Source organism: Panulirus ornatus, chromosome 27, assembly GCF_036320965.1.
Source record: "Panulirus ornatus isolate Po-2019 chromosome 27, ASM3632096v1, whole genome shotgun sequence".
Taxonomy (NCBI): Eukaryota; Metazoa; Arthropoda; class Malacostraca; order Decapoda; family Palinuridae; genus Panulirus; species Panulirus ornatus.
In genome coordinates, this window is record NC_092250.1 from 4,864,943 (window position 1) to 4,879,516 (window position 14,574).

Here is a 14,574-nt window from a genome sequence, read left to right on the forward strand (position 1 = left end):
TATGTGTTAATGACTTAATGGAAGGACTAACTCGTACAGTACTTGGATGTTTTTACATATGATGCTAAAGTCATAAGAGAATAAGGAATGATTAGATTGCTTCACCGTAAACAGGGAGTTGGATTGGCTCCAGAGTTGGTCAGATACATGGTTGATGATGTTCAACTGCAAATGTAAAGTGATGAAGACAGGACATACTGAAGGAAGACTGTAATATGACTCTAATCAAACAGAAGACTAGGAAACTATATGAATGTGGGTGTGTGTGTGAAAAGGACTTAAGGACTGACATAGTACCCAACCATTTACCTGACAAAGTAACCAGCCTGTTAATTGAACAAAGTTTGTACAGTGCTGGTTAGTGTTGAATGCTCAGGTAAAGGGAGTAAAGAGATTCTCAACAGGATTTTTACAAATTAAATTGGACCTAATTCAGAATATTTCTTTCAAGTTTGATCATCACACTTAACCCTTTTGGTGTACAGTTGATTTTTCGTCCTCTTACCAACAAAAACATTGCAGTCATTTTTATTGATCATTATAATGTGCACAAAGCATTGATTACCATTATTTTTTCTTATGCATCAAGATTTTGTCATTCCTAGTGTAGGAAAAACCTATTTACTAGATTACTGGATCCTAAGTATACAAAAGTTATTTACTTTTTTGTTTGCATGATTGGATGCTTAAAAATCTTTCAAAAGTATTAGTTACTCCCATGAATTAAGAACCAAGCATTCTTAGTTTAAGATAAACACTATTTGTTAGATTGGCTAATCCTAAATATGGGTGACGTGGCTGCAGTGTTGGGCACCACAGATGCAGCAAGCTCATAGAAATGGCCATGACCATACATTATGGTCATCATCAAGATACTGAGATCTTCAGGCAACTCCAGTGATTTATCCTTGGTATGGGTTGCCATAGGTGACCAGCCAGTAGAGCCCATAATGAACACAGGATACAACTTTGAGGAGAGAAACCAGTTTTGTAGATTGACATTCATAGTATGCAGTTACATAACAGTAGATTGACATCCAGAAGACCTTAAAGGTAGGGACCAGAGAAGGGCGGCAAAGACAGTGTCTAAAATCAAATTGCAAGTGGTGTTTTACCTAGAGAGATTAGAGGCCATAAATTTTTCTGTGGTGAAATAGAAGAAAAAGGGAGACATGATTACCACCCTCAAGTTCTTAAATCAGTTTGACTGTGAACAGCTTTTTAAAAGATGCAAGGAAAGAGCAGCTAAAAGTGCTACAAAAAATGAAAAGATGTACTCTACTTCTGTAGTATCAGAGAGGTAAAGATTAAGCCAAGTGATGAAAGTAAATGCTGAAGGTGTCCTAAAGCCTAAAAAGTTTTATGATAATTTAGGTAGTTTAAAAGATGGAGCTCTGTGAATAAAGAATTACCTCATACTGTACAAATAGGTAATTCCTTACCTGCCTCACCTTCCTGCCCCATGATTACTTCCTGCAAGGCTTGTACAGTTCTGAGGAAGCAGGCCATTTCCACTGGGTGGGACCACATTTCATAAAGTGTGTTCAGGATGATTGCCGGACAGTTGAGAAACAAGATGATATGCGCACACAATTACACATACAAACATATAGCTGTATATCTGGAAATTGCTTTTTAAAGTTTTTATGAAGACCATGCTAATATTTTATATATAATTGCAGAATTTATGTGTGGAATCCAAACGAAGCACAGCGTGGCTCAGAAATTGTTGGAGAATTCCCATCCTATAACCAGTGGAGCTTTGACATTGACTGGGGGAAACGAGATCCTTCTCTTGTTGCTACTGCATCTGTGGATGGCTGTGTTAGTGTATACTCCTTGCTTGGTGGTGGTCTGCCACCTACACAGTCAGATAAAGTAAGTTATTTTTGTTTTCTTCATTTGTTGATATGCACAGTGCACCCTCAACTTTACGCTAGGGTTGGGAAGTAAAAGGCCCTACAAAGCAAATCAAGTCTTACATAGTTAAGGAGGGGGATTACATCTCAACCCTTGACCAACGAGATGCAGTCCTACGTAAGCAGTACATGCATGCACAGTTTACTTAAAACACTTCCTCAGCAGTTAAAACTTGTAACTGCTTGCATAAGGCTTGACTGGGTAAAAGATGACAAGAGCCTGGAGTGATAGTGTTGGGAGGTGACAGTCTGGTAATTTTATGGATGAATATCATGGTCTGTGCTATTGATATATCCTGTTTCTGTGTGTGTGTGTGTGTGTGTGTGTGTGTGTGTGTGTTTAATTGCTTGTGTAAGTTCATGTTCAATGCTTATGTCAATGTTATGTTCTTGTAGTTAATGGAATATAGAAGTAAGACCTTCAGGCTGAGTTTACTGGGATTAATTATTCGCAGATTCTGGATCTGAACTAAAGTAATGTACTTGAGAATGGTTTTTCTCTGGCCACTTATTATTTAGTAATGTTTTCTCTTCTCTTTTCACAGTTCTCACAAATAGCAGATTCGTTTCCAGGGATGGAAATGCCTACAGTTGTTCCCCAAGGAGCTACACCACAACACATTAGGCTTAAAAACCCTCCAAAATGGTTTCCTCAGACAGCTGGAGCCAGCTTTGCAGTAAGCCAATATATTTCACGTTTGTGTGTCTTCATATGGGAGTCCTTTTCAGATCCTGTAAATTATTTTCTTTTGAACAGTTATGCTGATCATATGAAGGATTAATATCTTCTTTTAGATACTGCTTTCACATATATGGAGGTTTTAGGTGTGCATACTTACTAGACAGCGTTGATTCCAAAGCAGTCCAACTTTTCAGCTTTCCCAGTCTGTTCTCAAAACTTGACCTACTTGCCATATACCTCAATGTTCATTCTCTTTCATACTTTTGTAAAAATTACTTTGGTTTCTACTTTGATGGCTACCTGTATTGACCTGCCATTACAGTACAAAAAGTAACCTTTCATATATAAACTTTCTAAATCTCATTGCAAAGCTTTTTACTATTAGGCCGATTTTCTCATCCATTAGTTTGGTGGGCAGTTAGTTTCATGGAACAATCAGAGCAGACGTGTAGAAATTGCACGAGTTGTAACTGAGCAGGCACTGGTCGAACGTAGCAGTCGGCTAGAGGAGGCGCTCTCTCAGCCTCACTTTGCTCCGTTTTGTCAAGCTAAAGCAGAGGCAGCTACTCAGCCCAGTGACCAGGTAAGATCTTTTGCTGACTTGTAAATAGACTGTTGTAATGAACAATAATCGGAACTGGTTCTATATGGTTCATAAGTCAGTGCATCTTCATTCCATCTGTATGTAATTCATTTATTGAAGTTTTCTTAACCTTAGTTGAGTTGGTTAATGTAGATGTAAAAGAAAGAACAGCTAGATCTAGTATTAGCTGTTACTTGGTGTTAAGGTTGAAAACGTGTTATGCAATATCAGTGTTATTTTAGATAGCATGAAATTAATTCCAAGAGGAACTTCATTTTTTTTGAAAACCTTTTCTTTCCTGATGAAACATTGCCTTAAGCAACCTAGTTACTACATAAGATGTAAATTTTTCATTTCCAGATATTGTGGCAATATATTGGGGCCAACTTTGAATCTTCTCCACGCAGTAGGTACATGGAGCTTCTAGGTTACTCCAGTGGTCAAGTTGCTAGCAAGATCCATCCTGTGGTGCCTGAGAATGGAGTTAGTGCTGAAGTTTTGGCTGACAAGATGGAGAATTTAGGAACAAATGTAAGTATAACAATTAGAATAATATTTTATCAGTTTTGTTTATATTCTGTTGATGTATATCAAATTTTTGTATAGACTTATATTAATATTTTTTTTCATATATATTAGCCATTTCCCGCATTAGCAAGGTAGTGTCAAGAACAGATTACTGAGCCATTGAGGAAAGAATCCTCACTTTGGCCCCCTTCTCTGTTCCTTTTTTTGGAAAAGTAAAACAGGAGGGGAGAATTTCAGCCCCCCGTTCCCACCCCAACGACATGCAGGGAATATGTGGGCAGTATTCTTTCTCCCCTATCCCCAGGGATAATAGACATCCCCCCCTCTCTCTCTCTCTTTCTCTCTCTACATACACTCCTCAGTGCACCTAAGACCTTGGCCCCACTCATGCACCCTATGGCTCACTTTAGCTTCCTTGGTTCCATCTGCTGCCATCCTCTTTCTTTAGGCTTGCCTTATCCAAACCCCATCCCATTCAACCTGTCTCCTTTCCCACCCCTATCTTTGTTCACTCAACCCCCTTCCAGTCACACACACACACACACACACACACACACACACACAGCATTTTAGATACCTGGGAGTGGATTCCCTGTCTCCTTGCTTGACCATTTCAGCCATACACCACCCTAAGACTAAACCATTATCTCTTTACATACTTCTTGACCATTCTCTTCCTCAGCTCTTGATTGTTGGCTTTGATATCTTACTGCACCTCATGAAGAAATGTTAACTGTCAGCATCATCCACTTGATTTAAGAATTTGATGGCTGTTATCAGGTCATCCCTTTCTCTTCTTTCCTCCTTGATTGGACTGCTGAGTAGCTTTTAACCTTTAATTGTAGCACTGATCTCTTAATACAGGTACCATCTTGGGTCCACCTTCTCAATCATATCTTTGTATTTCAGTAGATAATGTGATCATATCTGAGAGGTATAAGCCAGCTATTGTGAATAGCTTACCAAACATTTCTTTGTCCTTATACTTGAGTACAATTTTGATATTTCCCAGTAGTCAGTTTACTTCCTTCACAATTCTCCTCCTGTATACCTTTTGAGAACTGGTGGCATGATAGGTACAATTTCAGTGGCTAGATCTCTTTAACATATCTGTACCTGTAACTTATTCCCTGCTAAGTAGTATGCACACTGGGGAGTTCTTTTGCTGAGTCCCATCCTCATTACCCAGCACTTACTTGGATTGAATCACATAATCCATTTATTTGACCAACTATGGAGTTTGTCTAGGTCTTCATGCTTCATTTCATTCATGATCTTGGTATCATTTACAAGCATGTTTAGGGGCAAACCGTCCTTCGGGCAACTCACTTACATACACTAAGAATAACAGTGGGCCCAAGATAAAGCCCTGTGGCATTCCGCATGTAACCTTGGCCCATTTTAATGATATGCCTTTTACTTTCCTCCTGTGTTCCCTTCCGGGAGATAATCCTCATTCAGCAATGGAATTTGCCCCTTATTCCTTTCTGGCAGTCTAGGAACACAGTCTATCCATTTCTCTCTTGGGTCTGAATGAACTCACCTTTTCATAAAAGTCTAAAAAGTTCCAAATGTGGACTTCTTTTCTCTGAAACTATGTTTTCTTCCAGGTAGGTAATTTCTCCTTTGCAGGTTGTTTGAATGTTTTCTGATTATCTTATTTCTGGTTTACAAACCACATTCATCAGAGACAGGCCTGTAGTTCAGCATGATTTCCCAATCTCCTTCTTTAGGTATAGGTATGACATGTTTCCTCTTCCACACATTTGGAACTACTATTCCATCTGTTGTCTTGATGAATAGTATTTTGAGAGGCTTAGCAAGGGCCTCCATGCGTTCTTTCAGCATATTTGGGAAGACTACAACAGATCAATGAGTTTTGTGTAGGTCTGGTGGTTTCAGCACTGATGAAGCAGTATTGAAGCTCTTGTCACTCAAATCACTTACATAGATGAACCAGTGAGGAATGCATCATCACAGTAATTGAAAATGATCATCAATTTTTTTATGATTATGTAACCTCATGGAGAGAGATGACCTCACATGAGGACCACTTAAGAGGGAGCGGTACACTTCACATGAGAACCAGTTTGTGAAATGGCCATCTCTGCCTCAACTACGTAATTGATGGCCATTGATGCTTGTGGTGGCATCTCATGCATTGTTTCTGTACACTGCAGCCTAAACTTTTCCATATACTGAAAAGTATATATATGTAGATATTAAGGATGCCTTTATGAGATCTGTGGCCTAATGTTACATAATTTTTTGTTGCTGTGTCACTCTGACAAGATGAAAGGTATTTCTGATATAAAACTAGTAGGAATCACATATGTGTTGATATCACACTGAAATGATCTCTTACAAATGTATGTTGAAGAATGTAACATAACTGAAAATTTCACAAATTGTTAATACATTTGGATGAGTAGGTGGCCAGCGAGTTCACCGTATGGGATTGGTTTGGGATCATGCTGTAAAGGTGTTAGCAGCCCGATTATTTAATTTCTGTTGAACTTCATACTCTCCATGACTTCTTCCCCCATCTTCCTAACATTGGTATAGCATTATCTTTCCACTGTGAAAGCTCTTTTAAGTTTTGTCATAGTCCCAGATATATTTCAGCATCTTCAAGAGTTCTTCCCTACAAGTCTATTTGCCAGATTAATTGTTCTTTGAACAATAGTTTGTTCCCGATGAACTTATGGAAAAGCTTTGGGTTGTTTCTTTCTGTCCATTGCTCTTTTCAAAACCTATGTTCCTTTCTCCATACCTTGCAGTCCTCATGTCTTGCTCTTTTTATGTATCTTTCTGATGCATTTTGTCTACAGTGATTTTTGTGCCTCTTCCACAATACATCCCTGAACTCTCATTTTTTTGGCATTACTTGTTGAACAGTGTCTCTGTCCACTTCATTTTCCCCCTTTGGTTTTTCATAGCACCCCTTTCTTGATTCCTTCATAATAGATTTCACAGAATCTTCTATAGCACTGCTCTGTATTCTTGTTGTAGAACTCCCTTTCCCAGTCTGCACTGTCAAAGAACTTGATAACCTCTGTATTGTTGCCTTGGTTGTGTTTTGTTGAAGGGCTCTGAGCATCCTGTGATCCTCCCCTTGCATCCTCTTTTTCCACAGTCAAAATCATGACCACTTTTTCCTAAAAGGGCGTTATATTTTATATGTTGTATTTCCATGCTATTTCATTCAAAGGAAAGGTCAAGTAGCAATGGTGTGTTATCCGTCAAGATCTCATATGCTCCATGATTTACTGATATAGGAAGATCTGTTCATATTCAAGAAACTTGCATCTTTTTATGTTCCTCTCTTCTTGTGTATCTAGGTTCTTTTAGTCTGTTTCCCTTTAATTGAAGTCCTTGGTTCTGATTTGTTGTCTTCATGAAGGACAAATTCAGGCCCCAGTTACTCAGGATGTCTTTCACTCCCCTCCTGCTCTCATTCTCCACTTTCTATTTGTTCCCTCCTCTTCTGACATGTATACCCTTATAATTAGCTGTTCTTCACTTCACTGTATGTCAAAGCTATTTCATCACACTCCCCATCTCTCAACCATACCCTTTTTGCTGCCACACCTGTCTCTTACACTCTTATTTCTTAATCAACCTTCCTGACACTAGATATTGTCCTCAAAAATTCCACTTTCAACACATACACCATCTTTTTGATCCAGGGTCCATGCCTTGCATCCATTCAACTCTGTCGGGACTAAATGGTCATCAGACATAACCATCTTTGCCTTTACAGAGGGTGACCTCTCTTTCCACATAATCTTTTATGCACCCAAGATCATGGTTCCCTCATCCACCATATAGCTTACTTTAGCTCTCATATTTCCGTCCATGGCCATATCTAGTCCCAGGTATCTAGAAAACTCCTTTTACTCCAGATTTTTTTCATTGAATCTCATGCTCCAACCATTGTGTCTTTCTCTCCCCTGCTAAACTTTATACTAGAGTCATAATTTCTTTCACATTAATGACTAACTTTTTTCTCACACACTCTTAAATTTTGGCGCCAGCTTTTGCAAATTTTATAGCAAGTCCACCACCAGAGCTGTCATTAGTAACCAGCTATTTGATAATCTTCCTGCCCTCCCACAACAGAATACAGACCTCCTCCTCTCACCAAGATCTCACGTGCCTTCCACATAATCCCACCCATAAACATGTTAAAATCATGGTGACTTCACACTCCCTTGTCACGGACCTACCTTTACCTGTAACCACTTGTCCACCTCTCTTCTTCCTTGTGCACACACATTGCTTTCTCAATGGAAACTCCACACTGTGCTAAGTAGCTTTCCTTCCCCATCGTATATTCATTGTACCTTCCACAAAGCATCTCTGTCATTTGTGTCATATGTATTCTACAGATCCATAAAATCCACAAATAAGCTCTTTTCTATCTTTAAGTATTTATCATGCAGTTTCTTCGAAGCAATCACCTGAACCCTTCCATCTACTCCAATTGCTTTGCCACACTTCATCTTATGCCATCTCTTCTACATTCACCAAATCACTTGCTTTGACACTTTCACTTCAAATACCTCCACTTCCTAGACACTACACATCTTCCATCCTGTTGTCTTATGCATTCAACTGTTATCCAAAACACACATCTCCTTCTCTTCCCCTCTTCTATGCCTATCACCACTTACCACCCACATCATCCCCTCCTGGCACTACCTCGTTAATGTGAGAAATGGTGATCAAGTATATATATATATATATATAATTTTGTATAACTTGGAGTCTCCATTATGAGCAGTATTGGTTGGAAAATGATAGGAATTTTCTATCCCACTACTTTGTAGTGCTTGCCCCCATATATTTTCAAAGGCAGTCACACTTACATTTTAGTCCTTTTTTGTCTCCCCTTTGGCTTTGATTACCATATGCAGATGTTTTGGCATGGAATTGGCAATTTTCATAAAGTATCCTAGGTCCGTGATTTGAGTCCATAGGGTCTCCATTTCCTGAATGATTGGGCAAGAGTATTGATGAGATGTTGCAGGAAGCAGGCTTGGGTTTCATCTGGTTCCAGCAGTTCTTGATGGGATTAAGATCTGGGGAGTTCCCAGGCCACTCCAGCAGTTGAATATTTTTCTCTGGTAACCATTTCACCACCTTTCTAGCTTTATGGCAAAGGGGACATTATCCTGCCTAAAGTTATTACTCCCATGAACCTCATGTACTACCCTCCATTATCTGTTGTGTTTTTAGGTAAGAAGCACAACTTTGCCCAGCTCTTTGCAACCCCAGACCATGACACTATCTGGGTATTTTATTGTCTTCACTGAAAAATGAGTCATATCAGCTGGCACCCTCCAGCCTCCACACCCTCCCTGCCTTGACTGCTCATACTTTAAGGAACTTTCATCAGAAAACATCACTTTAGTCCACTGTTGATCACATGAGTCCTCGTATTTTATTGCAAATGCAAGTTGTTAGAGTGTCATTTTCTTCGTAAGTAGGGGATTGGCAGCTGGCTTACGGAAGGGAATGTGAAGGTCCTTTTGCAGGTGATGTTGAATGGTTCTTTGAGAGACATTTCCTAGAAATTTTGGATGGCTATTCTTGAGTTCAGCAGCTGAAATGCAGGGTTGCTTCAGGACTTCTTGTCTTATGAGATTATCTTTAGATTCCCTGGGTGACCAGAGGTAGGCTTTGGTGGTGAGATGATGTCAGGGAAGCTACAAGCCCTAGCAAGCAGCAGCCTGATCTTGTGTAGTGAGCATCCAGTGTACTTGCATTTTCTTGCCTCCAGGTGAGAATTCGGGCATTCTCTTCCTCAGAAAGGTAAGGGCTGACCATTTTGAAACACAAATGCACAATACAGCACCCAGAAGTGAAAATTCCCAAATGAAGTGGCAGCCAGGAGTAAAGAAAGAATATTCTTCCCTAAAGATAGCCTATGGCACGTTTAAGCAGGTTGTGGTGATCACAGCATTTGAAACACTAGTTTCAACAACCAGATGTGTGATGCTTTCACCCTTAGAGTGTCATATGCTTTTACCTATAGCAACCCTTAGCCATGTGTTGCCTTTGAAAATGTACGGGGGTGTACAAGGTTTTTTTTGCAGATTTTGTATCTAAGAAACTGCTTACAAATTAGGAAAAGAACCTTTTTTCGTACTTTATATATTAAAGTGGTTGAATGGTTTGTTACTGTTGTTTTCTACTGCAGTTAGGATAGGCACTTCTCATTAGTAGATCATGCAGAGAAAGAAAATAGAAATCCACCTTAAATTATCATCACAATGAGGAAGCAGGACTAAATGTTGGTTCCTGGTCATTTAGTCATCTGTTTTGAGAGTTTGGCGGTCATTTGTGGGGGTCATTCACAATGCAGTGTCAGTATGGCTTTCTTTGATTTTTATGTTGTTTATGCTGCCATTTCTAACAGTTTGCAGTGATATTTCTCCATGTTTTGTAACTTTTTCAAATGCAGAATGAAATAACTCCAACCTCATAACTAATTTTTTGAGTTGGTTAAGAGTGAGGTTGTAACTAACTAGTGGATAGGTAAGATGGAGTTCAATGCAAAGGCAGGTGCTGTATTTTGCACTCTGTTTGCATGGTGAAAATGTAATGCTGTTAATTTTAGTTAAGATAAGTCTCTCCATCAAAGTTTTTTTTTTTCAAAAAATTCCACATGGTTAATTCTTTTACCATTAGATTAGCAAATTCACATGCTGTGTTAATGCATTGTTTTTATATTAAGACAGTTGTAACACATGCCGACAGAGGAAACCTCAGTCATTCAATAATGAATGGTTGTTGGTTCTAGTGAGTATAACATAGCTTTTCTTACTCTTCCCCAACCTCTTGTTCCTTGCCGAGTATATTATGTATTATGTGATATCTGTAGATATGTGACAAGTACATCATTGATTATTGGATGATGGTTTCTCCTTTCTTTTCTAGATTTATTATAGACGACCATAGTTGGGTGTGTCTTGGCAGTATCTGAATGCTTGATATGAAATTTATGCTATTTATATTTTTGTTTGAGAGCTGTATGTTGGCAAAAAAAGTATGCATGGCAACCACGTATTCTGATAATACATATACTATTGCTCAAATTCATCAAGATTTTGTAGTAGAATAGACTTGATCTTAAACTATCGCTGACATTAATGTCCTAGTTAATCAGGTAATAATATTATGAACTTGAAACTGAACAAGAATATTATAGAGTAAAATAATGTTAAAACTTTATCCTTTTTGCATACTTGCTGAGGCATTGCTCAATTTTTCCACATCACTCGTATGATTTAAGCAAGTTGAGTCAGATTGACTTGTATGATAACTAAACCACCTAGTGAATCTCATCTTGATGTTTAATGTTGTTCCATGGTCTTTGACACTTGGTGTTAAGGTGGTCAGCATCCAAGATCCTTAAAAAACATTTTCATGTCTGCCACTCTACTTCAACAACAGAACTTGGCATTGATATATAGATTGGTGCTGTGTTACCTTATATACTCAAGAGAATGTAAAAATACAGTAAAATGAGTCCCTGTTTCATGAATGATAATGGCAAAAGATGACTCGGTAAATTTATATTAATTTTTGAATGAGAATTTTCGACAATGCCTGTTCTTTGTCCACTTTCCTAAAGTATCACCACTGGTGGTCTGCCACTCATAGCCTGTTGCCATTCAGGATAGTTTTTCAGTGTTTTTATTTTGCATTATGAGTGTTCTGCCTTTTTCAGTATTTTTGTGGTTGCTAATTTGTTCCTTTTAAGTTGCACTTGGTGACATATTTTTGTAACTACAGGTTGAGTGTCCCTTATCCAAAATGCTTAGGAGCAGAAGTGTTTTGGATTTTGGATTTTTTTAGATTTTGGAATATTTGCATGGACATAATGAGATATGTGGAAAACAGGATGGTATGGAAACAAACAGGTTAGAGCTGAGAAATATCTCAATGTTTTGACCGTTCACTAGTCTTCCTTAAGAGATATTGATTCCAGCATTCAGCGGAACTGCGTTCATCCTTGCCTGTAGTTTCCTTGACGTCGACTCTTTAGTGATAGTATGAGAGCTTACCTAGAGGAAAAGAACAACATTAACACAAGGTCTGGGTTCGTCTGCTGGTCACGTAAGGCAGTGGAGATCGCTGTGAACGGGAGGAGGCAGCAGGACAAACCGTTCAATCAGAGAGCAAAATGCCAAGGTATCCAACTGGGTGACCATCACTTGCTAGGTAACACAGTCCTGCCAAATGCTGGAATCAGTATCTCCTGAGAAAGACTGTTGAATGGTCAAAAGGTTGCTGTATGTCTCATGTACAACTTATGCACATAGCCTGAAGGTAATGTATACATTTTTTTTGATAATTTTGCACATGAAACAAAGTTTGTGTAACACTGAACCATCAGAGAGCCAAGGTGCCACAACTTCATCTGCCCATGTGGACAATCTTTGGTTGTTTGGCATCACCTTCTTTCCTGACTGAATTTATATGCAACTGATAAGCAATCATTTTCTTACACTTGTTAACACAGAACAGAGAATAAGCAAAAACACAGTGAGCAATACATTTAGGTCTGGCATTGACAGTGTTTTGTAACAGACTAGCGCCAACAGTGTGTTAGAGCCCGGCATGGGTAAGTGAGGTTAGGTGTGGAATTTTCCACTTGTGACGTCATGTCAATGCTCAAAAGAGTTTCAGATTTTGGAGCATTTTGGATTTTCTGATTAGGGATACTCAGCCTGTATTTGCTTTTCTGGCTTTAATGAGTTAATCTGTATTATTATTTTTAGAGTAAGCAAATGAGAGATGCTGCATTCATTTAATAGCCACACCAGGTTACAGAATTCTTCAACAAATCTTTCAAATGTTGCTGTTGTACTTGTGACATTTTAAGGTTTGGAGTCACACGGAAATAAGATGTGCAGAATATTTTGCCAGTGCTTTTTGTATCTGAATTTAGGAAAAAGTGTACATCATAGAAATTAAAGATATTCTTATTGTCCAGTGTGGCTGTTTGGTTTTATAACTAGATGCTCACTTTAGGTTTAGAAAAGGTATACTACTTTTCTGTGCTTTTATAAACCATTATACATGATTCAGGAGATAAATGAACAAGAGGAAGTGGATACTGTACCGAGTAAAGAAATGCAAACAGAAAATGAAGAGACTGAAGCAGAGGAACCATTTGACCCCTTTGTTGCTGATGATGTTAAAAAACAGCTCCCAAATTCTCTTGTGGAGAATTCAGAAAGGGAGTGTCCTGCTATTCCTGAAACTCCCACTGAAGCAGAGGACATAAATCAAGGAGAAAGGGTAATGAATGTATGGGACTTTCATGCCAAGGCTTTTTGTGTGTTTCATTCTTAGTTGTAAGTGATCACTGTCATAGACGTCGGTGTCGCTTTGGCAAAAAGTGATAATTTTCAATACATTCATTATGATTTTATGAAGTTTTCATAATGGTCAGTGGTTTTTTCCATATTGATTGGGAGCTTGCATATTGGCGCCTTTGTGTACAATTAAATGCATGTTTTCATAACTGAAGGACTTTATAGTAAACTTTGAAAATCAGCAGTATGGTTTTGGATTAGTGAATTCTATAGTAATGGCTGGGATTTTTCTCATATTTCGTTTTTGGATGTGTATTTATGAAAATGCCATGATTCTCTAAAATTAGGAGAATCATGCATTAAGATAAATACAATCTAGTTTTATCATCATTTAGAGATGAAGTTGTAAGAATTTAGATGTAAGTGTATTGTGGAAGCATATGGTAGGTTGAAAAAGCTGAAACTAAATGAAATGGTAAGGTTGGATGATATCTTTGATGCACCCAAACAAGCCAACCCTACATGAACCATCACCGCACCCAGTCGCTCGTGGTGGTAAAGGAAATTTAGATGCACTGTTTGGAAATGCTGATGTAAGCAGGAAAGGTAAGGTTGTATGATATTTTTGTGACAGGACACTGTGAAAAGAATTTAAGATAAGGAAATAGCATAGGCACTACATCATTGGTATCAAGAGGGTTAGAAATGATGGCTCATTGAGCAAACTCTTCAATGGCTATCATACTCATCTTAGTTTAGGTTTCTGTCTTTCATCCTTGCAATACCCATGTATGGGGGTTATTAAGTCCACAAGCACACACTTTCCTTTGTACACAAAATTCTTCTCAAAATTTTTGTGTTCCTAATTATTTATGTGAGAAGAGAGATCGTTATCTCACAGAGCAGAAATGGGTATGTTTGAAGGATTAATAGTTCCAACAATATATGGTTTTGAGGCATGGGCCATAGATAGGGCTGTGCAGAAGAGGAGCCATGTATTGGAAATTAAATGTTTGAGGACAATATGTGGTGTGAGATGGTTTGATTAAGTAATGAGAGGGTAAGAAAGATGTGTGGTAATAAAAAGAGTGTGGTTTACATGAGAAAGACAGACAACAGGATGCCTGATTGACCCATGACGGTTGTCTGTAAAAAAGAATGTAGTTGAAGTTAACAAGAAGATAAAATTTCCCTGAGCAGTTTTTTAAACTGTCACCAACTCCATGCTGCTGCACAGCCTTCTACTGTCCCCATTACTGCAGTCATTTATACAGTTTATTTCTTGCATTGGTAAACTGTATATTCATACACATATTCATACTTGCTTGCCTTCATCCATTTTTAGTGTGAAGAGAGACTGACTAAGAGTATATACTTGTTAGAAATAGAGGAAGCAAGGGGAAGTGGATACAGAAAAGGAGATTGAAGGATGGAGTGAAGGAGGCTTTGAATCAGTGGGAACTGATATTGCTTGAGGTTGAGAGGCATGCATTGAAAAGAGAGAATTGGATTGATGTGATATACATAGGT

The 14,574-nt window shown here is 38.4% G+C and overlaps 1 protein-coding gene across 12 annotated transcripts in view; it reads left to right on the forward strand.

Moving 5' to 3' along the window:
• LOC139757561 (protein transport protein Sec31A-like) overlaps positions 1-14,574 on the forward strand; it is an 88,887-nt gene that overhangs the window by 14,490 nt on the left and 59,823 nt on the right. For 5 of the 12 annotated variants that reach the window (XM_071678157.1, XM_071678158.1, XM_071678161.1 and 2 more), the window contains exons 7-10: positions 1,683-1,878; positions 2,465-2,596; positions 3,008-3,184; positions 3,545-3,715. In XM_071678157.1, coding sequence (XP_071534258.1) covers positions 1,683-1,878; positions 2,465-2,596; positions 3,008-3,184; positions 3,545-3,715 — 676 coding nt within the window. Of the gene's footprint in view, positions 1-1,682; positions 1,879-2,464; positions 2,597-3,007; positions 3,185-3,544; positions 3,716-10,477; positions 10,520-12,814; positions 13,037-14,574 lie in introns of all 12 variants that reach the window. The other 7 variants (XM_071678152.1, XM_071678155.1, XM_071678154.1 and 4 more) reach the window with 3 other exon arrangements.